The sequence below is a fragment of the Ixodes scapularis genome, unplaced genomic scaffold (genome assembly GCF_016920785.2).
Source record: "Ixodes scapularis isolate PalLabHiFi unplaced genomic scaffold, ASM1692078v2 PGA_scaffold9__187_contigs__length_104089568, whole genome shotgun sequence".
In the NCBI taxonomy this organism is placed as follows: Eukaryota; Metazoa; Arthropoda; class Arachnida; order Ixodida; family Ixodidae; genus Ixodes; species Ixodes scapularis.
Window position 1 is genome coordinate 1,714,652 of NW_024609884.1, and position 27,910 is coordinate 1,742,561.

The window sequence follows — 27,910 nt, forward strand, 5'->3', positions numbered from 1 at the left end:
CATAAAAACAGAGATTATTTTTCGTGGTGACTGAGTGCACCTTCTCCACCGAGTCCTGCAAGAGACACGGTGAGCAGACATGGCAGAACTAAACGTGGCTTCGAAGAGATTTTGTACGACTTCCTTGACACAGCGTCTGGAGACAGTCATCTGCACGATGTACGATGTTCGAGACTTTTCTCTTGCTCACTTTTTTTGGTCACGCCTACAACATTGCGCTGCGGCGCGGCGGAGTGGCGGCCTTAGTCCGAGATAACAGGCAAGATTTATTGGGCACTCAACGCGACGACGCCATCCGATGGAAGGTGGACGGTCGTCCGAACGTGTTCTCTCCGCTGTAGGCCAGGTACAGGAACCCGTCCTCGTCCCGGTACGTTCCGTACAGGTCACCCATGCTGAGACTGCGCAGGAAGAATTTGAGGCATTTTAATGTAATGTTTTGGTATGTTGGCTGAAAGAGAGCTTAGAGTAAAATATAAGCCATGGAAACTACTGGGCGTACCATTTGGGGGGACAAGGGTGCGCTTGCCTCCCCCAGTTCTCAGGGTGGAAGGGGGGGGGGGGGGGGCAGGCATGTGTTTTGCCCCCCCCCCCCCCCCCCCCCTGAAACAGCCGCCATTGGGCAGGGCAAACAGTGGCCGGCGGCGCCCAAGGGATACCAAGGGCAGAATCCACAGGTTACTCGGAAAAAGGTACTCGATTAAAATTACTTTCATTTAAAGAGCATTCAGTTAAATAACTTGAGAAGAAGAGTAATTGGCAGTCATTTGAAAAAACCGTTACGTTTTCGATTACTTCAGATTTCGAAAGAATCAGAAAACAAAAGATTTTCTGCTGGTTTCAAAATCGGTCTTTCGAACTGCCCATTATTATTGCACTAAAATAGCCGAATTGTACGCTACTTCTCTTTTAAGTCACCAATTTTGGTAAAGCATCGCCCTCCTGGGGACTTGATCCGAGGATCTCTTGGTAGTAGTCGAAACGAAGGGCGCCATTAGAAAGGGGAGGGGAAAACAGTTACGTTTGGAGAAGGAATTTCAGTGCTTCGAAAAGCAATCACAGTGTTCTTGAGATTACTTCCTAATAGAGATTATCAAATGATTACAACATTAGTCTAAAAATATTCGATTACGGGTAATCAGATACCTTGTAATGAGTAGCGTAAGAGTCTGGCAAACCCTAAGAACCGCTCACCAGTGTTGCCAACATCCGCGGTTGTTTGTTCCTTGATTTTTATCTGATGGTTCCCTAGATATCCAGAAAAAGTGTTAATTTGCATTAATACTGAGATTATCGTTATGGAGTAGAGATTCCTGTAGTTGGGTGGACATTTAGAGGTTAAAGTTTCTTCGTTAATACCTTTCTTACATAATTAAATTTTGTTACTTTCCGATGCCAGGGTCAGAGGCCCTGGCATCGGAATGGGATGGCTGAATGGGGTAGCTGAGGGAAGTTGCACAGGCTGGTTATAGAACCAGTCACATCAACCTTACGTTTCAGAAAGCCTCGACAAAGGTTGCTGAAGCCAACATTGGCTGAAGCCACAGAAGACGCTGCAGCTGCCTGACCCAACCTCGGACATTCCCCATACGCCAATGGGACTCTTGCACAGCAGCGCATAATTACTCGTCCGTGGTGGCGGTGGTGGTGGTGGGGGGGCACTCGAACAAGTCAACAATTTATTTTATATAACTAAATGAAAGACCAATCACGCTATTAATAGTATACATGACTGGCTTTTCAAGACCGCATTTTTACACCACGTTTGACTTGTAGTAGACAACTTTGCAGCAGTTTTTATACCGAGTCATAAAGAATCAAACATCGCGCCTGGTACTATAACAATGTAGGATGTATATGTTGTGCGATTTCGTGTTCAGCTGCTGTATAAGGTGAGCAGTCGTGTGTGTTCGTTGTACTTCTCTTTCGAGACGTCCAGTCGTCCAGTGAGGAGTGGAGAACTGCGACTGAAATACTTCGACGCGTATTTATTCCACATTATAGCCGTGCACAAATGAATTAAGTACAACACTGCACATGTTTTCGCGTAAAAACCAAACACAGGCAAAAATAGTTCATTATCCTTGCCCACAAGCTCCACGTAAACATCGTCAGCATCTTTTTGTCATCTATACACTCTATCCCTACTTCACCATTACATGCGGCGCGGCCGACGTTTCATGGGAATGAGCTCTCCTAAACCAAAATAAACATTACAAAGTATTACAATTACCACTAACATATTAGAGCGGAGCTGTTAAGGGCTAGTTTCCCCGGGATTGTGTCCGGTACCAAACAAATGTCGAAACAACTCTGGTTGCCGCCGTCGCTCATAGATGGCGGTAGCTGTCCAGGCAGTTCAGTTTGCCGATTGTCTGCTTGCCGCGTCGCTCATAGATGGCGGTAGCTCTCCAAAGTGTTGTGTTTGCCGGTTGTTTGCTTGCCGCCGTCGCTCATAGATGGCGCCAACCTTTTCAGCCTTTCCACTATGGCTTGCCGACTTGCGGCCGGCCATTACTTCATTCCCACCATAGCACAGCTCCGCTGGTCTTCCTTTTTTACCAGACTGGAAAGGTTAAAAGTTTAGGATCAGTTGTTCACTGAAAGTAAATAATTTATTCATGGAGGTAAGGCAAGGGCGCATTCACGTTGGTCAAGAACTAATTTTCTTAAAAATCCCATGGGGAGAGGGGAAACAGAAGGACAGGACTACACGTGTGTCCTATCCTGTTTCCCCACTCCAGGATTAAGCTCCAGGATGTCCACTTATTTAAGAAATAAGCCGCTTCAGGTAACCTCCAGCAACCATTATAGCTTCATTTTCACACATTCAAAGCTTCTCTCACTTAAGCAAGATGAAAAAGGTGATGGAATGACCTCGGTTAAAATGTTATCCTTATTTAAATGCTATCATCTACAAGCTTTAGAAAATATTGGCAATCAACAGGCTGTAGAACTGGTTGGGAACCACCATGTGTTGTAAGCTTCCTTCCTCCATTAAAAAACGTCCAAATTGCTCGCTCCATGTCCCCGCATCTGTAATGACAATGAAGTAATTACATTTACAATTTTAAAACGTATTGCAATCGTCAGGACACAGAGCAAAGTAATGGCGAAGAATGCCGTCGGATCCGGGATGAGGTATAAATGAAACTTCAAGTTAAAATATAAGGAGCCGAGTTGTGTTTTTTTTTTTTTTTTTTTTTAATTATCCGCTGTCTGTTTGAGGACCGCCCCAGGCCATTTCTAAGAATACACTCTAAGAAAAGGGTGTCGCCTTACACATTTTTGTCCTACATAATGAACCCCAAATCTTCCGTTCGACGTACAGCGCACAATAGTCAAACCGACGCCCCCAAATTTTACGAGGGGTTTGATAGCGGTGCGATATAACTTGTTAAATAGATAAAGTTCGTATCAAAGACCACAGAAAGGAAACACTGAGGTTTTGAAGTAGGGCCAAAAGACCCTCGATTATTTTTTTTTTTGTCAGTAACACGTACATTAACTATTCTAACAAGTTTTGCCACACGTCTATCAAGCCTGTCGTGAAAGTTAGTTGCGTCAGATCGACGTCAGTACGCTGTACGTCCAACTGAAGTGTTGGGGTGTATTATATGGGACAAAGGGTGTAAGAATAGACCATTTTTTTAGCTGCATGTGAAACGTGCATAAGCGTACCATTAACTTCATTAAAACCGTAGTAGTTCGGCGGCCTATTTCGTGGAGGATACTATAAAGCATTTGTTTTTACTGCGAGATCAAAAACTAGCCTGCATCTATAGTACGGTCAACCCGCAGACTGTAAGAGCTATGGGCAGCTAAATTTTAAAGGTAAATTCGCTGAGCAAATAGAACCCTAGTGAAAAATTCATTTGTATGAGATATGTTTTGTGTCCAATAAACACGTATGAATCATGCAATATATATAACAGCATATAATAACCAGATAAGAACTGTATATTAACTATATAAGATAGATAAGAACATATATTGGAACCATATAAGAAACAAAAACATTTTGAAAAACAGCGCGAATAACACACGGACAAAGAGAGAACACACAAGACGAAAAACTTCTCGCAAGTGTCTCATGTGGTTCCTGTATATTCTTATATATCTTATATAGTTCTTATATAGTCCTATATATATCTTGTATGATACATATGTGTTCATCAGACACATACATTTCTCATACAAAAGAGATGTTCAATATGGAACTGAATACAGAGTAAGTTCAAACTCACCTGTCGTTTGTAGGGAGAAAAAAAGCGTTTACGTCTTGGCATTTTCACTTCTCGTGCACCCTTTGGACATGGCCACGTCAAATTCATCCCTTAACAAAGTTTGTGAACGCTTGCACCAAAAATATCCAGCGAGTTTAAAAGGTGCGCAGAACGCCAAAAACCAGAACCGTCACTCGCGCGATCCTCGGGTATTGGAAACCACGCGACCACGCAGAGCGCCCAGCGACACAACTAGGGATGACGCGAACCACCCTAGGTTCGAATTGAAAAGGTTTCAATATTTTCGAACCGAACTGAGGTTGGAAATTGAAAGATTTCAATATTTTCGAACCGTACTGAGGTTCGAAATCGAAAAGTTCGCAATTTTCGAACACCGTAGAGTTTCGAAATTCGAAGAGGTTGAAGCTTTCACGGTTTCTAAAAGTTCGGGTTCGAATATTTCGATTTTTGTTTCGTTTTGTTTTACTTGAGGTTTGAGAAATTCGAAGATTTCGAACTTTCCTAAATTGAAATTCGAAAGATTCGAACATTTTGAATATCTGGGGATCTGAAGTTCAAAAAATTCGAAGATCTAGAATTTCTTTGAGTCTGAAGTTCGAAAAATTCTAAGATTTCGATATTCTTTTTAGATCTGAAGTTCAAAACATTCGGAAGTTTCGAATTTCTATAGACATAAAGTTCGAAAATGACACAACCGTTACGAAGTTACCAATTTTGGGAGAGGGGAGCAGCCACGGAGCAGCGGCACCTGAAGGCCGAGGACCGGGGCGCCGGCGGGCCCGGCGAGTTGACAGCGTCATGGAACAACATCCTCCCCGGTCGGTTTTTAATGCGTCAGCATTAGAACCCTCGTTTTCGCGAAAACTCGTTGGTGTCAGTCCATACGTCCAAATAGCGGCCAGGCTCCTAAAATCGAGCGCAAAATTTGGTTTCTTAATCTATCGCGCTACGATTTTGTACACCATTGACCACAGGTGGTGCATTTTTTCTGTAAAATTTTCAAGGAGTCAACTTACCTAAGGAAAATGTAAACAAAGAAAAAAGGCTTAGCTCCTACGGAAACGCAGCGAAGCCACCGGTCTCCAAACCACAGGGCGCCCTACGGTTTGAAGACTGCAGCTTCGCTGCGTTTCCGTAGGAGTTAAGCCTTTGTCTTTTCTTCCTTTTTCCTCAGGTAAGTTCGCTCTTTCTAAATATTATAGAAAGAAATGCACAACCTGTGGGTAACGCTGCACAAAATCGCAGCACGATAAATTAACAGATCGAATTTTGCTGTCAATTTAAACAGCCTGGCCGCTATTTGGGACAGCCGGTATATCACAAGCTTCTCCCGCAACGTTGCTGCTTTCTTGGTGACGACGTCTCTGCCGTGAGTGGGTTTGATTTATTTTCCGTTCTCGAGAAACGTTCGTCGGGTTTCAGCGCTTGGTTGGAGGCGCCAAAAACCAGGGTTTCCAGACTCGCTCGACGCTTGGAGAGCATAGCTGGTCTCGGTGCGCTGTACGCATGCCCGGTGGGCGCTAAGCTTCCTCACGTCCCAAGCTTTCTTAAAAGTTTACAAGGAAAACTTGAGCCGAGCAAACCTCCTTAGGCTACCTGACGACTGACGACCCGCCACGCAAAACTCGCCGTCGATCTCGATGTAAAAAGAGCTCCCGTCGTAAAGGCTGGTTCCCATAGGACCGTTGTCTTGCGTATAAATCACCTTCGTGTCTCGAATGTCGCTCGCGTGCAAGGCCTTGATCTGGTAGCCACACTTAATGCGGAGAGCAAGTCGTTTGCTTCTTTTGCAGGAGTTGCGGTGACGTCAGAAACACACCGAGCTCTGATTGGTCTCTGATTGAAGGATAGCGGGTAGACCTGAAAGCCATCTGCCTTGAGGTCTACCCACTATCCTTCAGTCAGAACCAATCAGAGCTCGGCGTTCTGACGTCACCCCAACCCCTGCAAAAGAAGCAGACCAGCTTGAACTCCGCATAGGAAGCACAGATGTGGTGTAAGCAGACGTGAGCTTTCCCAACGTAACGGAAGAAAACGGGGGCTGTGTGACCAGTCTTTACGCCTGCGCTGTGGGAACGGGCCTTGACTCCTAACCCCACTGAACACGAAGTCGTCCATTAGACGTCTAAAGACGTCTTGGCAAGACGAGCAAGAGGTCTTGTATATGTCTTGGCAAGACGTCATAGCCTAAAACGTCTTGAGTCATCTTGTAGCCGCCCTGTAGACTTCATAGCGCTCCCTCTTGTTTGGGCTACAAGACGTCTTGCAAGGCGTCTCCTAGACATCTTAGAGACAGCCACAAGACACCCAAGACGCGAGTCGTCTCTTTGAGATGTCTTGTAGACGTCTACGTCAATATATCTTGAGATGTCTTGTAAAAGTCTATAGCTTAGTCGAGCCGTTTCAAGCCGGCTACGAGACGTCTTGTGCTCGGTGGGAACGTAACGTAAGCAGACGCTCCTGTGTGGCGTTAACAGCGTGCTTTGTGTAAAGCCAGCGATTGGGCAGGACCTCGCGCTCCCCTCCCCCATCGAGGCACCTCAACGAAGTGGGCTTGCCTGGACTGGGGCATGAGGCGGCCGACGAACACGAAGAGCGCCTTCTCGGGAGACAGGTGGATCCGCTTGCGCACGATCCACATGAACTGGGCCACCGTGATGTCGCTGGGCACTAGGAACTTCTGCTTGTCGATGGACGGCACGTGAGAGTTGGGCGCCCGCTCCACGATCACCTGCAACAAGGCCGGGCGGGACGCTCACTCATGGCGCCCGATCGAGCGCCCACACTCTAAGAAAAAGGGTGTGTTCTTACATCCTTTGTCCCTAATGAGGCACCCCAAAACTTCAGTTTGACGTACAGCCCGCTGACGTTGATCTGACGCTACCAACTTTCACGAGGGGCTTGATAGCCGTGTGGTACAACTTATTAAAATAGCTATTGTACACGTTACTAACTAAAAAAAATATATATATATATATTGTTTTTTTTTTTTTTTTGCTTTTCTGCAAACTTTTTGTGTTTTCTTTCTGTGGTATTCGATACGTATTTTAGCTATTTCATAAGTTATATCGCACTGTTATGAAGCCCCTCTTAAAATATGGGGCCGTCTGTTCGACTACAGTGCGCTGTATGTCGAACTGATGTTTTGGGGTGCATTATGCGGGACAAAAGGGTGTAAGGTGACGCCCTTTTTTTTTGAGTGTATTACTGAATGGGAGTCCAACTTGTTTGAATGGTATGGTCTACCGCAAGCAGAAGACCGTGCAGTTCAGCAGTGAAAACAGTAGCGGACAAAGTTTACCTACGAACACTTCTTACTGAAGGGCCGACTCATGGCACATCCAACAAATGATTCAATTTTTGTGGCGTCTGTGTAGTTGTGAGAATGAGAATTACATTCCTTGTGAAGTTCGAAAAATTCTTGTCGTATGACCTCAGTTTGGGGTATCCTTCTTATCAATCTTCGTTAGCAAAAATTCACAGCGCATGCAATGAAATCCCATGGCGCCACCGTCTTTGCAACTGTAGCCTTACTGTCTATCCCAACGAAACTTTGCCGAATTCCTGTTTCTCATCGCAAATGGAGGGATAATGCTAGGCTTGGTTTCGAATGTCCTCCGATATTCAGTGCCCTCCACAGTTTTCCTGGGCTGGATGCTGAGCGACTGATCCAGTGCTGCCAACCTTAGGTATTTTCCCCTAAATCTAGGGATTTCTGTCATCGTTTAGGGGCAAAGAGAAATTTGCTCAAATCTAGGGATTGATTTTTAATGGGTTTCAGAGGGCTTTAGACACACGTTCCTTCCCTTTTTCCTCCTCGTGCAAGCCGAGTGCAGCGGGGAAAAAGGCTTCTTTGTGTATTGTCGGGGCCGGAGATAATCACGAGCGGTAACTAGAGCGATTTTTGGGGGCCACACAAGGAAGTAACAAATCCTAATTATGTAAAAAAAGGTATTAACGAAGCAAACTTAACCTTTAAATGGCCACCCAACCACATGAATCTATTCTCAAACTGCTCCATAACGATAATCCCAATGTTGACGCATATTGAAACTTTTTTTGAAAGTCTAGGAATATCTAGGGAATTTTCTTTTAAAAGGTGGGGAAGAAATGACTGCGGAGGTTGGCAACAGCGGACTGATCGTATCCCTAATGAATACACAAATCCCCGGGAGAATCACCGTTTGTCAAGGGACATCTCATTTCCCTCAGCATAGAGACTAAGCACAAGTGACATTTTGAAGGCTCCCACTGCTAAACGAAGTCCCTGATGATGGATGGGGTCCAGTGCCTTAAGAGCTGATTGCATAGCAGATCCATGTACAAAGCTACCGTAGTCCAGATGTGAGCGAATCGCAGAGCGATACATTTGTAAAAGACATACATGATCAGAGCCCCATGTCTTGTGGGACCGAACTTTAAGGAGGTTCAGTGATTTTTAGGCATTTTATCTTCAGGTCCTTTATGTGAGATGTGAAGGACAGTTGACGGTCGAAAATAAGGCCTAAAAACTTATGTTTTTTTCTTTGTTTGTTTTTTGTAGGGATGGGAGTCTGGTGCATTCGAAGGTGGGCTCTATGAAGATTCCCCTTCTCTGAGAGTAGCAGACGAACATTGTCTTTTCGGAAGAAAACCTAAAACCATTTTCACCCGCCCACTTCAGGAGGTTGTGGATTGCAACTTCCCTAGTGAAAAAGCCATTTGTATGAGAAATTTCTTGTGTCCAATAAACACATATGATTCATACAAGATATGTAAAACATAAAAACTATATAAGAACCATAGAAGATCTATATAAGAGCTATATAAGATATATAAGAACATATAAGAACCATATAAGAAACTTCTCACAAATTTCTTGTGTAGTTCTTATATGTTCTTATATATCTTGTTCTCATATGTTCTTATATATCTTATTCTCATATGTTCTTATATATCTTATTCTCATATGTTCTTATATATCTTGTATGATTCATATGTGTTTATTGGACACAGAAATTTATCATACAAATGAGATTTTTCAATGGGGCTGAAGTCTACGTTCACAAATGGAAACATTGCATGATGAGACCGCCATCTGGATATCGTCTACATTTTTATTTATTTATTTATTCATACTGCAGACCATTTCAGGCCCAAGCAGGGTGGGACAACGAGAAAGAAAAAACATAACAGAGTAAACCAACAAATGTGGTACACCGAAGGTCACTAAAAAAGAAAGAAGAAAAAAAATATATACAAGTTTTAAGGGTGTATAGATAACACAACAATGAGGCCACTGATAGCGTCTTGCAATAAGCGCAATAGAGCACATAAAAAATAAGGTAAGAACGCCAGTGACAAGTTATATCTTATAATCATGAATACAACATTACTGAAATATAACAAAAAACCATGCGAGCGCGTTAGAGATGCGATGAACATGCATCAACAAATTGTTCTACGGTCGTACATGCCACAATCTCGTCAGGCCATTTTTGGGGCACGCTTGTGCCGCAGAGTCAATAATCCCCAGCCAGATATGGAGTATTGCAGCACAAAACACCGGACCAAGTATGCTGACGGCACACTCAGCATATTTGGTACGGTGTTTTGTGCTGCAATACTCCATACCTGGCTGGAGATTATTGACTCTGCGGCACAAGCGTGCCGTTTGACCAAGCCTGTCTGGTAATGTAGCTGTTCATCGTAGTCGGCGCCCGTGCTCACCAGTTCTGCATGATGTGAAGGTTCTGGCGAAATATAAAAATAAAATATGCCGAGAAGTGCACGAGGCGTTTGAGATTAGGGCAAAGGGAGACGAAGGCGTCAGTGAACCTTCCCTTGCCCTCTCAGGGAAAGAGTGATTTTATCAAGGGGTCTTATCGATTGATGTGATGAATAGGCATTTTTACCGGCCTATATATTATGTGTTTTTTCGTAAATAAACTTTAGTTGCGAGTGCGCCTCGTCCTGTTTACTCTCCTCTTTGTCTTGTCTTGTTGTTTTTTTTGTTTTTTTTTTTTTTGGCGCTTTATATTCTGATCATGAACCATCTGGCACAAATATCTACTTTGCTACATCAAATGCCTTCTCCGAGTCGAAAAACACGGATAAGCAGTGTTATTTATTAACAAAGGCTTCACGAATTGCAGTCGTGGTTGACCAAATGGTCAACTGTGGAGTGGCAGGAACAGAACCCACATTGACTCTTATCTAGAAAGTTATTTTTTTTCTAAAAAGTACATGAACGTTTGATAAATGATGCGTTCAAATGTCTTACTTAGGGCAACTGGTGAGGGCAATAGGGAGGTGGCTGGGCGCAAAGGAAGCATCCTTCACGGGTCTTAAAAAGGGTATGACTGTATCTTCCATGCCCGTGGGTAATCTTTCTTGCCAGGCATGATTGAAAAGGTACAGAATAAGGAGTAGTGTAGAAGGATGAAGGTGCGTAAGCATCTGGTAGTGTATACCATCAGGTCTAGTAGCTTAAGGCTTAGTTGAGCGAAGGACCATTCTGAGTTTGTGCTGCGTGAGGGGTTGATTGTAACTTTGTAAGCCTCACTGACACCATCTGAAGTCCTCACAGCATGCGTTTCCGCTCGCTTTTTGTATCTAAGAAATGCGGAGGATGAGATTTTGGGACTTGATACACGAGCAAAATGCAGACCACGAAGATTTGCCTGCCCCTCTAGGGTCTCTGGACAGACCCCACTGTAGAAGAGAAGAGTGACTGCGAAAGATTGGTATCGCCCCTCGATCCGATGAACTTTTTCCCAGGATTCTGTGGGTGTTGCAGTACTATTAATTGATGAGGCCTACCCCTGGAAATTCTCTCGCTTATACTGGCGGCGAATGAATCTTGACGAGCTTTCATTTGTTTAAACGTGAGGAGATAGCTCTATGTGGGGGTAACGTCGAAAAAAAAAACACGATCTGCTTTTTTGTTGTTGTTTTTGTTTTGTTTTTTCGGTTCAGAACACTTTATTCCACACCACGGCATGGATCTACGAGGGAGATGCGTGGAAGTTATAGGAATAGCAAGAGATGCTGTATAAAAAATACACTCACTTAAAGGAAAGCTACGGAGCTTCTCGAAAAAAAAAATGATTTAGAAGTGACTTCTAGTGTATTTTTACCCCGCGAACCCGAATACCCAAACCATTTTCTGTGCGAGTATTGTGCGCGACGTCATCGACGGATCTTTTGGCTGCCCAAGGCTAGGGAGGCGGGGCTTCAGCACTATTTTGAAATTGCTCTTCTGGCTCTCCAGCGCGTCGCATTGCAATATAATTGTGATATCTGTTATTCTGAAGGCCAAATGAACGCAATTCATGCGTTTTTTCTCACATGTAGAAGTGCCCCACCTTCCCTTTAACAGTTTCTGTAACTTGGTCCATCGAGATTTTATCAAATGATGCACAGTCGGGGACAAAAGTCCCCAGGACGTGCGAGCTGCGGCTGAAACGCATTGCTCTGCCATCTGCCGGCGGGTCGCTTGGTTTCGAGATCACAGAAAAGCGCATGCGCGTCCTACTCTGCCTGCAAACATGGTTGTTTTCCCGCTCTTCTGAGGCACAGCGCCTAACTCGGAATCGGGCACGTGGTACCGCCTCGGAGATAGCGTTGGCGGCTGACGAGCGTCTGCTACGCATTCCGAAACTCGAGATACCACCTGGGGCATTGCGCCGCATTTCGCCGTGTCAGCGCACCTTGCTTTATAACCAATTCAGCTTATTCCTTAGTTGAGCTATAGATGCCATGTCAGTAAGCGCTATCTCCGAGGCGGTACCACGCGCCCGATTCCGAGTTAGGCGCCGCGCCGCAGAAGAGCGGGAAAGCGCAGATGTTGGCAGGCACAGTAGGACGCGCATGCGCTTTTCTCTGATCTCGAAACCAGGCGACCTGCCGGCAGATGGCAGAGCAATGCGTTTCAGTCGCAGCTCGCGTGTCCGGGAGACTTTTGTCCCCGCGACTGTACATGCAAGCTGCGTTGCCTCGGTAAAAACGGACCAATCCGCTTTCTCGAACTTCCAACGGGTAGTCTGCATCGCCACGCACTTAGGGGGGATACTGCTTTTCAAGAAAACCGGAAAGTGATCGCTTTGATGTGGGTTAGTATCTGCTACCCATGTAAAAGAATTCACTCTTAGAAATAGAAGGTGTATAGGGCTACACCCCTTGTCGCAACACTCCAGGACTATTTGGACGTTGAGTTAACTGACGTCAGGCTGGTGATACAAACTTTCACGAGCGGCATTGACAGCTGTTGGATATAATGTACTAAATGGCTAATGTGCGTATCAAAGACTTGAAAACAAAAACACTGAAGTTTTGCAGCAGGACCAAAAAAACTTTGATTGTCTTACTGTAGCCTTTATTGCGTACATTACCTTCTTTAATAAGTTGTATCGATCGACAATCAAGCCGCTCGTGAAAGTTGGTATCCTCGGTTCGACGTCCGTGGACTGAACGTCGAGTTGTTTTGGGGTGTTCCATATGGGACAAGGGGTGTACCCCTATACACCCCCAATTTCTAAGAGTAAAGTAAAAATGGAAGCGCTACCGGTGGAAAGATCAATACACGAGAATGATAATGATGGGCTAAAATAGGCCAGTTCTCAAAGTGAATAAGACATTAAGATTGATTCGATCATTCGACCACGAGTGTCAACGTGGTCGCTACCCCATACACAGTTGTGGGCATTGAAATCTCCAAGTGAAAGAAACGGCTCCAGGAGCTAGAGTAAAAGAGCGTTAAAATCCCTTTAGGTAAGAGCAAAAGAGGGAGGTATGTACAAGGAACATACTCAGTGACCACTTTGTGAAGGAGGAGGAGCACCGTCACTGCCTCCAGTCCAGTGGCTAAATCGACCGCACAGCAGGGAATGTGCTCGGAAATAATCACTGCAACTCCTCCCGCAGAAATAGATCCGTCGTATCTATGTTTTCTAAAAATGCAACACCTCCTAAGAAAATTTGTACGACTTGCATTGAGACGAGTTTCTTGCAGACATAGAGCATGTGGCCGATGTTCCTTCAAGAGGAACTCCACATCGTTAAAGTTCCTCAAAAGACCGCGACAGTTCCATTGAATGATCCTAGTCCTTCTTTATGAAAATGCCCTTATTAAGGGCTAAAAGGAAAACAAGTGTAGGGACAGCATAATCATTTTGGAGGAACTACTGGCTTTTGCCCCGGAGCTGTTAAGGGCTAGTTTCCCCAGCGTTGTGTCCCACGCAAAGAAATGAAGACACCGAACTCTAAACACCTAACGCCATCTATGAGCGATGGCGGCAAGCCACCGTATCTGGTTACCGCCGTCTCTCATAGATGGCGGCAGCCTTTCCACCCTGGCTTGCCGACTTACGGCCGGCCATTACTTTCCATTGTACACCTCCGCTGGTCTTCCTTCTTCACTAGAGTCGAATGCCTGACAGTTTTTTTTTCTCCTGCTTTCGATTTGCTCTGTGCCACTCCATCTCCTCTAGGTCAGATTCTGGAGCAGAAAGGGTGCCAGCATCAGCTGTCACCTCTGCGTCCAGAGCGTTCTTAGCAAGCCTGCCAGGAGAAGCCTGAGAGCTATCAGACGACCGTGGGGGCAACCCGCGGCCCCTGTTTTGCCCTGCTGGTGTGACGGTCGACGTAGTACTGGGCCGACCCACTGCCCCGTTCCTGTTGTCCACTGCACGAGAAACGTGCTGCTTCCTCGGAGCGAAGTCCTCCCCAGAGTGGAAGAGCAAGGGGCTTGCTTCCCTGCCTGGGGGGACGGCGCAGAAGGAAGGAACAGTGGAGTCGCCACTATCGCCTCAGTGGCACGACCTGGGTCCTTGGTACCACAGGGTGTGTCAGCTACTTTTGCAGCTGAGAGTGAACGCCAAGGCAGAGAAATCTTCAGCCTGAGCGTGTGGGACTACAGGGGTTTCCCATGATCTTGAAAAGACCCCTGGGTCCCCAGTGTCCCCTTGGACGATGCAGGCAGTGTTGCCATCCTCCGCGGTCGTTTCTTCCCGATTTTTATCGGAAAGTTCCCTAGATTTCTTCAGATTTTAAGAAAATGTGTTAATTTGCATCAATATTGAGTGTATCCTTATGGAGTAGCTTAAGAATAGATTCCTGTATTTGGGAGGCCATTTAAAGGTTAAATTTGATTCGTTAAAACATTTTTTACATAATTGAACTTTGTTACTTTGGCCTTGTGTGGCCCCCGAAATCGCTGTTGTTACCACTGGAGATTATCTCTGGTCCCAACAATATACAAAGAAGCCTTTGTCTCACTGCACTCGGCCGGCACGAGGAGGAGAAAGGGAAGGAACGAGTCTTTAAAACCCTCTGAAACCCATTAGAAAACAAATCCTACATTCGAACAAATTTCTCTTTGCCCCTAAACGATAACAAAAAACCCTAGATCTAGAGAAAACTTCCTAAGGTTCGCCGCACTGGGTGCAGGTCCCCTGCTGTGCACCTCTTCGGCGAAACAAAACCTATCTGAAAAGCTGAAATGCGACGCTTCGCATCCTGATAAGTAATGTTCTCCTTCACCTTGAGCGCAAGAATTTCGTTTTCTTTTTTGAAGTGTGCATAAGCCCTTGAGTGTGCAGGGGGGTCACCTGTGTGTCACCAGTTGGTCAACAGGGTGGTCACCAGTCGGCACACTTGTAGTTTGGTATGCAAGCATCAGCAGGGTAGTCTTTGCCACTACATCACGCTCAGGTCTCACGACCACGGCAAGCGCACGAGCCATGACCATAGCGCTGGCAGCGGAAGCAGCTTATGTGTTTCGGAATGTACGGCAGCACTCTGAAATTTATGTAGCCTGCTTTTGCTGAAGGCGGCAAAGTATTTCTATCGAAGGTAAAAATTATGCATCTGGGCCGTTCGTTCCTCGCCATCCCCGTAGGATTTTGATTCGTTTTGCTTCAACAACACCTTCAGCTTGCAGGTCCTCCACAATTTCTTCGTCGGAGTTGTCTTCCAGATTATCCTCTGATATTATCACACCGCAGATGAAATCTAGTGCGTGGGAGGAGAAACAGTCACTTTGAGGTCATGGACTGTTTGAATATGCAGCAGAGCTGTGGCCTGGAATTTTTTTTAAATACCTCCACAAGAAGGTCACCTAAAACGAGCTTCTTAGCTTCACATTTCCCTCCTAGTGTGTGCTTTGGAGCACTTTAGCAACAATAAAAGGAGACACCTTGGACGGTGGTTTAGCAGTGTCCTCAGAGTGTAGTACGAAAAAAAAAACTGGTAAAGTAGTCATTTGAGATGTCTTTGTTCATGAACGTTGAAAGGACTTCCGTGCGGACTCTTTTAAGAGGCCGATCAGGTTGTTTTTGCTTGGAGCCCGTACAGATGGAAAGGTGTTCAGAGTCTGCGGCGCACCGCCCACTACCAAGCCCAACAAGGGGTTAGGTAGTGTGCCATAACAAGAATGGCTTGGCTGGCCCAATTGCGCTACCAGTGCTGCCTAGAAACTTACAACCAAGTGTGGGTCTAGAGATAGTTCCGTCATTGCTTAAAGGGACACTGACACCCCCCAAAATTTTTTTTAATTTTTTGCCAGGCGCTTCATTATGGTGTCGGAGGACTACCCAATTAATATTTTGCAACAGAGTAGCGTATTTTTTTTAATAAAACCAAAAGACGCAACTGTTCGAAACCGAAACCCGACGGAGGTCGGAGAAGTGGAGAGAAGAGAGTGAGTGGCGGAAGTCACGTGGCTACACCCGACCGTGTGTTTTTTTTTTTTTTTTTTTTTTTTTTTTTTTTCTCCTTCCCGGTAGCAGACGACATGCGGCGTATGGGAACTGCTCGCCGTGGGATTCTTTTGCAGTTATGTATGTTCCGCTCGTTGTTCTCTACTCCAAGATGAGTTGTTTTGTACATTGAGGAGTTGGAGATGAGTAGTGAGTGCCCGTGGTGAATTTTGATCGGCTCCGAAAAGAATACACCCAAGATGTTGCGTGAAGAGCTGGCTCACATGTCCCGCGTCCGAAACAGAAGTGGCATTGTGCGACAGAGTTTCCGAAAGATCAACGGGATCGGGACCAATGGCTGGCTGCAATTCCTGTAGACCATTTACGGGCACCTCGGAAAGCGGACGCTACCTGATTTATATGCTCCTTGCATTTTGTGGAAAGTGATTACATTGAGTTCGCAGGTGTCAAAACGGAAATCCCATTGTTTTTTTTGTTTCTTCAGTAATAATTGTAAAAAAAAAAAGAAATGTAAACATCAAAAAATATATAGAAAAAAAAAAAAAAAAGCTTCACGGGTGATTGAACCCGGCTCTACCGGCGTGTGAAGAGGACGTCTTTCCCACTGAGCTACTGGGGCATATCGAAAGTGAGGTATCTTTTTCCTTAGTAATAATTTAGCCGATAAACTGTAAGTTGGAAAGTTTGCTGCCAATTTTCCTCTAGCAAAAGCACTCCCGGGTCGAAGTCGGGATGCACCACGCATTGGCGACATTCTCACCTAGTAAAGAAATCGTACGCGTGCATATTCCACTCGAAGTAGACACGTCGCGCTTGACGTTTGCGCGAGCGATGTCTTCAGCCACAAGAAGGGAGCGACCGGAGCGACGGCTCGGCGACGTCTTCGTGCAAATCGGCTTGGTGGCCGGGCGTGTCGTACGGGATGAATACCAATTCTTTTGATCAGTCCCAAATTTCTCTTTTAAAAGTAGACAGAATTCGCCGGTACCGCGAACGACAGTTCTGAAATAGAGGTCCCACGCCCGTCGTCCGCTGCCATCGCCGTCCCTGCGAGTCCCACGATACGCGAAACGACGCACGCACAGAATGCTTCCGGTTGTCTGTGGAACCTTTTTTTTTTTTTTTCAATCAACGTATTTGCAGCTTTTTAGAAGCCACAAAAAATGGGTTTCATATTTTTTTTTCTATTTTTAATATTGGGTGTGTGCTTTCAGTGACCCACGACTTTAATTAAATTTGGTGGTCGCATCGATACCTTAGAAAACGGCCCGTGACCGCGGAAAAGAGAGTGAGCGAGACTCGAACCGGCCAGTTCTTGATCGGCGGTTTTCGGGCGGAAAGAAACCGAATTTCGAGCCGCAAATTCTGTTCTGGGTAGTTGAGCTCTCATATGTCACGTACAACTAAAAACCTCGGCGAGCATAAATACCCTGTCAGTGTCCCTTTAAGGTTAGCCCTTGCCGCCAAAGAAGGTAAAAGAGGAAAGAAAGGAAGGAAGAAATAAAAGACAAATGTACAAGAGGAGAACAAAGGCGACTGATTGAATCATCCTGGTCGGACCAAAGCCAGGACACCAATCTACGAGAAGCAAAGGCCCGACGCGGTATATATTGTATTCCTAACGAGCGTGTTGGTAAGATGTACTAGATAACAGAAAGTATAAAACAGAGAGGACGAAACACAGATTCGTCTGTGTTTCGTCCTCTGTTTTATACTTTCTGTTATCTAGTCCGGTATATAGTGCCTTGCCCCGGGGGGACCAGAAGGGTCCAAACGTACCCTGAGATCAGCTCAACCACCAAGATCCCCCTTTCTCGGACACGGGTTAAGCCACGCACAGCCAGGCGTGAGTGGGTGAACCCACATGGTTCGGGATTCGTGGTAACGCCACTCACCAAGCACCTACTAAAGCAGGTGCCCCGTCCCTGCGTGCGGGTACGGCGGTCCACGTGGCTGGGGTCCATGGTGACGCTCCTCACCAAGCACCTCACACCTAAGGTGCCGGCCCCCCCTGCCGGGGCTCGGGGTGCGTGGAAACACTACTCTCCAAACACCTGCTTTCACAGGTACCCCCATAAGGGGAATTCCGTAGGGCTGGATTTGGTGTTATCTAGCGGGGAACAGATTTCACATTAGTTAGGCGTAAGCGTTTGAGTGGGACTTAAATGGGCGACACGTTCAGCTGTGGGACCCAGTCGAGCCGAGCGATGACTAGAGGGAACGCTTTTCCTTCACAGAATGCCATCGCATTCTGCCTTTAAAAACGCACCACTTCTGCGCCATTCTTCCCAAGGCAGTGACCCCCACACGCACACCCGTCAGTTTTGAAAGGTGCACCCGAGAACGGGCGCGCAAACTCTTTCCGAGGATTCCAGCGGCGAGGGGACGTCGGTGGCTTTCAAGCCGGCGACAAGGTACTGCGAATACGCTTGTTTCTCTCGGCCAGGGGGCGCTGTAGCGTTCACGAGGCGCGACCACAAAAAAAGGCGCCTCCGCTACCGTCCGCGAAACGCGACCATTTAATGCTGACGTGAAACGGCGTCCTAGCGCCCCACCTTGCACGGGCGTAAACTAGCGTCTGTCAGCTTCCGTCGGCGTCTGCTCATGGTTCACGCACACTAAGAGAGTTTGAAAGGACGGAACGCTGCGCACAGTGGAAACGCGACCTAAAACAATCCGATGTTTCTCGCCAGGGAAGTTAAGAACTTGAGAACTACAGGTCTATAGGAAGAGACCGTCGGAAAAAAGCCACCCACCAAATAAGAAAAAAAGTCTGCACTCACGGGAATTCTATGTGGATATTTCTCCAAGATGGCGTCAGCTTCCTGCTTCCTCTGCTCTGCAAAAGCAAACAAGTGTCCACAAAAGGATTAGCGAATGCACATAAATATCTTACCAAGCGCCAAAACATTAGTCCACACACTGGAAAAAAAAAAGTGTCGTCTTACATTCTTTTGTCCCATATAATGCGCCCCAAAACTTCAGTTCGCCCTACAGCGCACTGGCGTCGAACAGACGGTCTCAGCTTTAAGGAGGCGCTTCATAGCCGTGTAATATAACGTATTACAACTTATTTTGTGGGTGTAATGTTGTTTGACTTTGGCCCTACAGTATTCACGAATTTGCATAACAGTATATGTCTGACATTTTGCAAAATGTTGCCATATGCGTATCACTATAGGTGTGCAGGTGTATTTATCTTCAAATAATTGTTTGACTTGTTTTGTATGCGTTTCCCATTTCGTGTTTATTCCTTACGCCATCGTTTATGTTCTCTGTTCATAGCGTGTTTTATTTCGTTACAGCGGTTATTTTGTTGGTTGGGTTGAAACTTTTGTTGCTCCTACGTTGTACTGTACGATTGGGGGGGGGGGGGGGGGGGGGGGGGGGGGGCAGAGGCTATGTCATGCATTGTGCCTTTATTTCTGCACCCACTGCGGAAACCAATCCGCAAAGCAAATTAAAAAAAAACAGCAAAGTACGTGTCAAAGACAACAGAACAAAAACAAAACAAAATATTGCAGAGGGCTAAGAAAACCCGATTATTATATATTTATTAGTTTTGCGGTCAGTAACACGTACATTAGTTATATTAATAACTTGTACCACTCGGCTATCAAGCTGCTGGTGAAAGTTAGTATCACCGGCTCGACGTCAGAGCGCTGTACATTGAAAAAAAATTGGGTTGTGTGTATGTTTATACAGCCTAAAACTTGGTCTGCCTCACAGGGGTGACGAGTCTCCCAGCTGTAGATGAGAAATTTAGCCAGTGCGGTACAGCCGCTAGCCTGGGGTCTTTAACGTGCATCACGCAGTAGTGGTGCACGACCGCACGCCGGTACGATGCTCATCCAGGTCGAAACGGGCAGGGCCCGGTGGGGATTGAACCCAGGATCCCTGGGTTCTGCAGCGCGAGCTTTCGCTCCACGTGCTCCGAGCTGGTGTGCGCTAGACCACTCGGCCACCGATCCCCCCGCTGTACATTGAACTGAAGTTTAGGGGTGTCTTATATGGGAATTTTCCCTTTTTTTTTTTACTGAGAGTGCAGGGGACAGGCGTCACGCTTTGTGTAGATGATTGCTTTAATGATAAATAAATGAGTAAACGATAGAATAATCATATCCTGAGATCTTTGTGCTGTGGTATTATCTCGGGGAGGTTCGGTATTCAGGTCTTTGACCAGCCCTGCACTCTCAGAAAGAAGGAAGGAAGGAATAAGGGTGTCACCTTACACCCTTTTGTCCCATATAATGCACCCCAAACCTTAAGTTCGACTTACAGCGCACTGACGTCGATCTGACGGTACTAACTTTCGCGAGTAACTTGATAGCCGTGTAATACAACTTATTGAAATAGCTAATGTAACGTTCGTTCTACTGACTATTACTGAGTACAACAAAAATAATTGGGGTTTTCTTGGCCTTACTGTTGTGAACGACCGTTCGGCCGTGGGCGATCTCCACACCGACGGCGTTCACCAGCTTATAGCCGCGCCCAACGTGGGGCATGCCACGCGAGTACGAACCCGCTTCGCGATAGAGCGTCTCGCCGCGAACGTGGTACTCCCAAAGGCAGTGGCCCCCAGGAGAACCACACTGTCAAACCTCAGTGTTTTCCTTTAGCATCAAGGACATACATATTTCCATAGCTCGCTAAAGAATATTGAATAGTCGTGAGTCTATAGCTGCGTAGTCATAAATTATTCTATTGCCAGGTATAGAAATCGGAATGGTCTAGACTCTATAGCTCTGAAGACATACTACACTTTTCTGTAGGTGGCTATAGCGTGTTTTATGGTTTCTTATAGCTGACCATAGAGGGCCATAGAAGGTGATAGCTCACAATAGGATTTTCCGTAGACGTCCATAGACCATTTTTGTATGGGCGGCGTGACGTAGGAGAGTTGAGTCCGTGTATACACAAACTCAACTCTGTGACGTCATGGCGCGGTGGTGGCGCGCCGGGCGCACTTCCGGTCTGGGGCTGTGTGTCCCCCTGCGCACTTCTGGTTTGGGGCTGTGTGTTTCCCTGCCATTTTTCGCGTTCGAACTTTCAATTCGAACGCGAAAATGGCAGGGGGACACACACCGACGCCGACAACATCGCATTTCAATGGTTTGTTTATGGGTGACGGTGAGCTACTTGCCCACACCCCCACTACGCATGCGCGGTGCCGGTGGCGTCCGCTAGGGGCGCTCCGGTTTGTTTGTAAACATGGGTTGGTGCATACTTGAGTCAGAGCGCAGTCAAAGGCTGCACGCAAATACAGGCACACAGGCTAAAAACGCACTGTGACTGTTTACCAGCCTTGAAGGTTGTGCTCAAGGAAAGACGATGAAAGCCGTGACGTTGCACAGTCAGCGTTATTTGATTGGCGAGATGAGCTGATAGCATGCACTGCACTCCGACAACGTAGACATTTCTTCTCCCTCTTCCTCTGACGCGCACACCTTTTATCTTCATGTTTTGCTTTTTTTTTTTTTTTTTACACTCGCGCGTCGACGTCAGCGCCGCCTGGATCGGCCCAAGATAGCCGGTGGCATTTTTCATCAAAGGATGTCGCTACTTTTCCGTACAAAGGGGCTTTTAAGTCACGTGGGTTCCATATCTGCTATGCGGAACGAAGAAATATTTAAGTCCTTTCAGCCTGGAAATATGCGAGAAAATATAAATGAGGGAAAAAAAGATTCTGTGACAATCACGCATTTTTCGTGAACGCATTTCAGCGGCGTTGAGAGATTAAAAACGATGTTTTACCGCATACCAGGAAAGGACGACATTCAAAATGGCTGCGCCCTTGCGGGAAAGATGCATAGACGTATAGACGTTTTGTTTTGTTTTGTTTTTTTGTTTTTGCTTTTTTCGTTCTCAGTAACGATGGTTCCATATCTGGTATGCGGAACGAAGAAATCTTAAAAGAAATTTTAACCTGGAAATATGCGAGAAAATATAGGTGAGGCAGAAAAATAAGAGATTTTGTGACAATCACGCGCTTTTCGTGAACACACTTCAGCGGCGCGTGGAGAGATCAAAAACGATGTTTCAACGCATACCAGGAAGTGACGACATTCGAGATGGCGGCGCCCTTGTGGAAAAAGCGCGTAAAAGACGACTTTGCTCAGGGATGCGTCAGCACATCCTATACACCACGCTCCATAAAAAAGGTGTATTTGCAGGTGTCATGCCTCGGAAACTCGAGGATGAGTAATATATATATATATATATATATATATATATATATATATATATATATATATATATATATATATATATATATATATATATATATATATATATATATATATATATCACTGCATTTAATAATATCACTTTGACAGAAACTTCCAGCCTTTCCATTCTGTTGAAGAAGGAAGACCAGCGGAGCTGTACGTTGCAAAGTAATGGCCGGCCGCAAGTCGGCAAGCCAGAGTGGAAAGGCTGCCGCCATCTATGAGCGACGGCGGCAACCAGATACCTGACTTGCCGCCGTTACTCATAGATGGCGGTAGGTGTCCAGAGTGCGGTGTCTTCATTTCTTTGTGGGGGACACGATCCTGGGGAAGCTAGCTCTTAACAACTTCGCTATAAAAAAAGAAAAAGAAAATTGCTGTAACTGACTAATATTCTCATTTTCGTGATTGAGGAAACTTCCTTGCTGTTCAAGCTGCATCGCGCTTCTGGTTTTTAGTGCATGCGTTTTTGGCGAGTGCATTTTTTTTTTTCAAATGCACCCGTCCTAATACTGCACTTTGTTAGTAGCTTTGGTTTCCTATAGTCGTGTAGTGCGTTTCAATGGGACTCGTATTTTTAATTTCATCTCGCTTTATCAACGCGTTCATTTTTTTTTCTAAATAATATAACACTCAAACAGACCGATTGCAACGTAGCCTTTGAATATCTCCCTTGACATTGATTAGTGCCACTACATAAGCTGCGCTTCAGAGTAACGACACTTGGCCATATTGTATCTTAAAACCATGGTTGCCAGTTATCTGAAGCTTCATCTAAAATCAGAAAAAAGCTTTTCAGTCCTCCACAAATGTTAAAACAGTTCGCCACAAAGCAAAGAAATATTAAACGAGCTGATCCTATTACCTTGTGTCACGCAACTAACCGAGCTCTATCATGATCTTGTCATGTCCGTAGATAAGGGTGAACAGACTGATTGTGTTTTTCTTGATTATAGGAAAGCGTTTGACACAGTGTCGCACTCGTTCTTACTTCACAAATTGAATTGTTTGAGCATAGATATTACCACACTAAAATGGATTCAGTCATACCTGAGTTCGCGTCAGCAATGTGTAATTTTAAACGGCGAGGCGTCTCATTTTGTTGAAGTTACGTCTGGTGTACCACAGGGGTCGGTTCTGGGGCCATTGTTATTCTTAATATTTATCAATGATATTCATGTCAATGTAACTTCCCAGCTGAGATTATTTGCTGATGATTGCGCTGTGTATACGCGTATAAAGAACGGGGAGGGTTCCGGACAACTGCAGGCTGACCTAGATCGAATAGAACAATGGTGCGGTGAATGGGGGATGCAACTTAACGTAAAGAAATGTGTTCATGTTAGCTTCACACGTAAAAAAAATAAATTTGACACACAGTATTATTTAAGCAATGAGCTAGTAACGAATGAGAATAAAGTAAAATACCTCGGAGTCATTTTGTCATCCGACTGCACGTGGGATTCGCAAATTGATGATGTCATTATGAGGGCGGGTCGCGCACTGGGCTTTGTCCAAAGAAACCTAAAAAACGCTACACAAAAAATAAAAGAACTAGCATATCTTGCCTATGTAAGGCCACTTCTAGATTACGCATGCACTGTGTGGGACCCTTCCAAAAAAAATCGCATTGATGGCTTGGAAAAAATACAAAATCGTGCCGCACGCTTCGTCCTGGGCCAGTACGACCGTTTTTCTAGTGTAACTAACATGAAACAATCACTAGGATGGGCGTCATTGGATCTTCGGCGAAAAAATTTACGGTTGAAATTTTTATACAACATTTATCATGAAGCTACTGGTATTAATAGCTCATCATACCTCTTAAAACCAAATTATTTTTCCAAACGTAATGATCATGTGCACAAGATACGCGAATACTGTACTAGGACGGAGCTCTGCAAAAATTCGTTTTTTGTGAGGACGGTCAAGGACTGGAACGCTTTACAGGAATGTATAGTTTGTGCTGCAAATGTTGATATGTTCTTTTCGTTATTATTCGCCCCCTGCAATAATGCCTTCTAGGCGCTGCAGGAGTTCCCTGAATAAATAAATAAATATAATGCTGAAGAAGTCGCACTTTCGAATCATGACGATCGGCAGTGGCGTCTGCTCTGCATACGAGCCAAAATGGCGGCGCCTACAACAATGTCCGGGAACGGAGTGCCGATACTCAAAGCGCAGCTCATTTAGTGGCTCTCTCATCGATTAATGCGGTACGAGCTTTTGATTTTTGCGTGATCGTTGGGAGGAAAAAATGTCGCCCCCGAGACATCCGATACTCACGTCTCGCCCATCAGAGTCTCCCGGTGTTGGACGGCTAACCGTGAGCTCAGGCCTAACGCTCGCGTTCCTTTGGCCACGCGCTTGAGCCACGCGCTCCGAAGCCTTGCAATCATCCCCCCTTCTCGGTGCTATGGTGCCTTGAGCGCTTGTTCGATTGGTGTATTTATAGCGTCCGATGCTGCCCGTATACATCAAAAGTGGCAACAAAAGACGTCACAGAAGACGGAGTGTCATGCTGTTGCATGTCGCCATCCTGGCGGTAGTTGGTCGTAGAAATCCTGCCGAGTAGCACGAGCGAACACGAGTATCGCCGTCGTCACGGCGTCGGAACTTCTGGCTTGCTGAAGCTTCCGTGAACTGTCACATTGGAGAGCGATTCAGCTGCAGAAGAACAGGCGTCTGCCACACAGACCACAGCTGTTGGGTCGCCGCCAGGATCGCGGCCGGCGACATCATGACACTTGCATGACGCCATCAGGCGGAAATCGAGGGGCCAGTTTTTTTTTGGACGCGGTAAACACACCAGCCTGATACGCGTTCCAGGCACCAAAGCGCGCGCTGTCAATTTGGAACAGGATGGTTCCCCGAAGTAGTCATATACCCGCGGACGAGAAAACGTGATCGCTTTTTTCGACGGTTATGATTTGGCCAGCATAACAGCCACGTCCATACACAATAAATGGCGTTGCCCCTTCCTTCGCCGTGCTGTCGATTTGGACAGTGTGGTTCACCGAAGTATAGTCATTAACCCGAGGACGAGAAAACATGATGGCTTTTTTCGACGACTCAGATATGCCCAGTATAGCCACGTCCACACACAATAAATGACGTTGTCCCGCCTTCATCGTGCTGTCGATTTGGACAGGAAGACAAGAAAAAACGTGATCGCTTTTCCGATGGTTCAGATTTGGAAGATTTGACCAGTAGCAGCCACGTCCACACACAATACATGATGCTGCCCCCCCCCCCCCCCCCCTTCGCCGTGCTGTCGATTTGGACAGTATGGTTCACCGAAGTATAGTCATTAACCCGAGGACGAGAAAACATGATCGCTTTTTTCGACGACTCAGATATGCCCAGTATAGCCACGTCCACACAAAATAAATGACGTTGTCCCGCATTCATCGTGCTGTCGATTTGGACAGGAAACGAGAAAAAACATGATCGCTTTTCCGATGGTTCAGATTTGGAAGATTTGACCAGTAGCAGCCACGTCCACACACAATACATGATGTTGCCCCCCCCCCCCCCCCCCCCTTCGCCGTGCTGTCGATTTGGATAGTATGGTTCACCGAAGTATAGTCATTAACCCGAGGACGAGAAAACATTATCACTTTTTTCGACGACTCAGATATGCCCAGTATAGCCACGTCCATACACAATAAATGACGTTGCCCCGCCTTCACCGTGCTGTCGATTTGGACAGTATGGTTCACCGAAGTATAGTCATTAACCCGAGGACGAGAAAACATGATCGCTTTTTTTCGACGACTCAGATATGCCCAGTATAGCCACGTCCACACACAATAAATGACGTTGCCCCGCCTTCACCGTGCTGTCGATTTGGACAGTATGGTTCACCGAAGTATAGTCATTAACCCGAGGACGAGAAAACGTTATCGCTTTTTTCGACGACTCAGATATGCCCAGTATAGCCACGTCCACACACAATAAATGACGTTGCCCCGCCTTCACCGTGCTGTCGATTTGGACAGTATGGTTCACCGAAGTATAGTCATTAACCCGAGGACGAGAAAACATGATGGCTTTTTTCGACGACTCAGATATGCCGAGTATAGCCACGTCCACACACAATAAATGACGTTGTCCCGCCTTCATCGTGCTGTCGATTTGGACAGGAAGACGAGAAAAAACATGATCGCTTTTCCGATGGTTCAGATTTGGAAGATTTGACCAGTAGCAGCCACGTCCACACACAATACATGATGTTGCCCCCCCCCCCCCTTCACCGTGCTGTCGATTTGGACAGGAGGACGAGAAAAAAACATGATCGCTTTTTTCGACGACTCAGATTTGGCCAGCTATAGCAGCCACGTCCACACACACAATAAATGATGTTGCCCCCCTTCGCCGTGCTCTCATTTGGACAGGAGGACGAGACAAAACATGATCGCTTTTTGACTTCAGAATTTGGCAGTATAGCAGCCACGTCTAACACACGATCAACGATGTTTGCGAGTGTGTCGATTTCACGTGCAACAAACACAATGCCCGAATCTTTCTCGTAGAGACCTGTTGTGAACCCAAAAATAACCGCGGAAGGCTTCGTATCGGGGCTGGTGTTTTGCACCAATCCCGTCCGTTGACGCGCCTGCAGCTGCCATCAAACTATGTCAAAGCTTTCAGCGCGAGTTGTGATGTCTCGTGAGGAGTAGCGGCCCACAAACCCCACACTCTCAAAACAAAAAGGGTGTCACCGTACATCCCCTTGGTCCATATAATGCACCGCAAAACTTCAATTCGACGTACAGCGATCTATAGTCGAACAGACGGCCCAAAACTTTACGAGTGGCTTGATAACGCTGCGATATAACTTATTAAATAGTTAAAGTAGGTATGAAAGACCACACAAAGAAAACACTGAGGTTTTGCAGTAGGGCCAAGAAAGCCCCGATGATTGTCTTTTTTTTTTTTTTCGTAGTCAGTAACACGTACATTAACGATTTTAATAAGTTGTGCCACACAGCTCTCAAGCCTTCTCGTGAAAGTTAGTACCGTCCGATCAACGTCAGTGCGTTGTAAGTCGAAGTGAAGTTTTGGGGTATGCTACATAGGACAAAGGGCGTAAAAATACACCCCTTAACGCGTACATTAGCCATTTTGATAAGTTGTACCACACGGCTATCAAGCCTCTCGTGAAAGTTAGCATCGTCAGATCGACGTCAGTGCGCTGTACGTCGAAGTGAACTTTTAGGGTGTATTATAGGGCACAGAGGGTGTAACAATACAGCCTCTTTTTTTCTGAAAGTGCAGGTGCGGACGCCTGCGGGGCCAGGCGGCGGGTACTCACTCACCGGGGCTGTTTTCGCTCTTGAATCGGAACCGAATGCCGTCCTCTTGGCTGCTCCGAGCTTTCCGCATCGCTCAGGCCACTGGCTGTCGGCGCTCGCTCGCTCGTTGTGCGCGCGCTATCGCGATGGGCACGATTGCATTGTCTCGCGGGGTCAAGCTGATTGATAATCGGGGACTGCGCTCGCGGAGCGGCGCATCTCGGCGTCGGGTGGCGCCTCTTGCCCGCACATCGCGTAAGTACGTCGCCGGATCTCTCTCTCCGTCGCGGGCAAGCTCCCGCCTGTCAAAGTCACACAACCAACGTTATACCGGAACACTCCGTTGGGAATCTCACCGTTGAAACCCGGGCCGCTGGCGTCCACCGAGACCGAGCTGAATACGACAACAGCGCTACGCTTTATCATTTGTCTGTACT

The 27,910-nt window shown here is 46.2% G+C and overlaps 1 protein-coding gene across 1 annotated transcript; it reads right to left on the reverse strand.

Annotated features, from left to right (window-relative positions):
* Positions 1 to 246: 246 nt before the first annotated feature.
* LOC8051756 (gamma-aminobutyric acid receptor-associated protein-like 2) lies at positions 247 to 27,655 on the reverse strand. Its single transcript, XM_029973863.3, has 4 exons — positions 27,498 to 27,655; positions 18,730 to 18,785; positions 6,806 to 6,978; positions 247 to 401 (listed from the first exon to the last, which is right to left on the reverse strand). The coding sequence occupies exons 1-4, from the start codon at positions 27,562 to 27,564 to the stop codon at positions 278 to 280; spliced, it is 420 nt and encodes a 139-aa protein (XP_029829723.1). The 5' UTR covers positions 27,565 to 27,655; the 3' UTR covers positions 247 to 277.
* Between the last annotated feature and the right edge of the window lie 255 nt (positions 27,656 to 27,910).

Excerpts from the sequence above, each read along its gene's own strand:
- LOC8051756 (XM_029973863.3), bottom strand. The coding sequence starts at position 27,564 with ATGCGGAAAGCTCGGAGCAGCCAAGAGGACGGCATTCGGTTCCGATTC. Across the intron at positions 6,979-18,729 it reads AATATCCACATAGAATTCCC|GTGATCGTGGAGCGGGCGCC; the intron begins GTGAGTGCAGAC and ends GCCTTGTTGCAG. Across the intron at positions 402-6,805 it reads CGCCTCATGCCCCAGTCCAG|TCTCAGCATGGGTGACCTGT; the intron begins GCAAGCCCACTT and ends CTTCCTGCGCAG.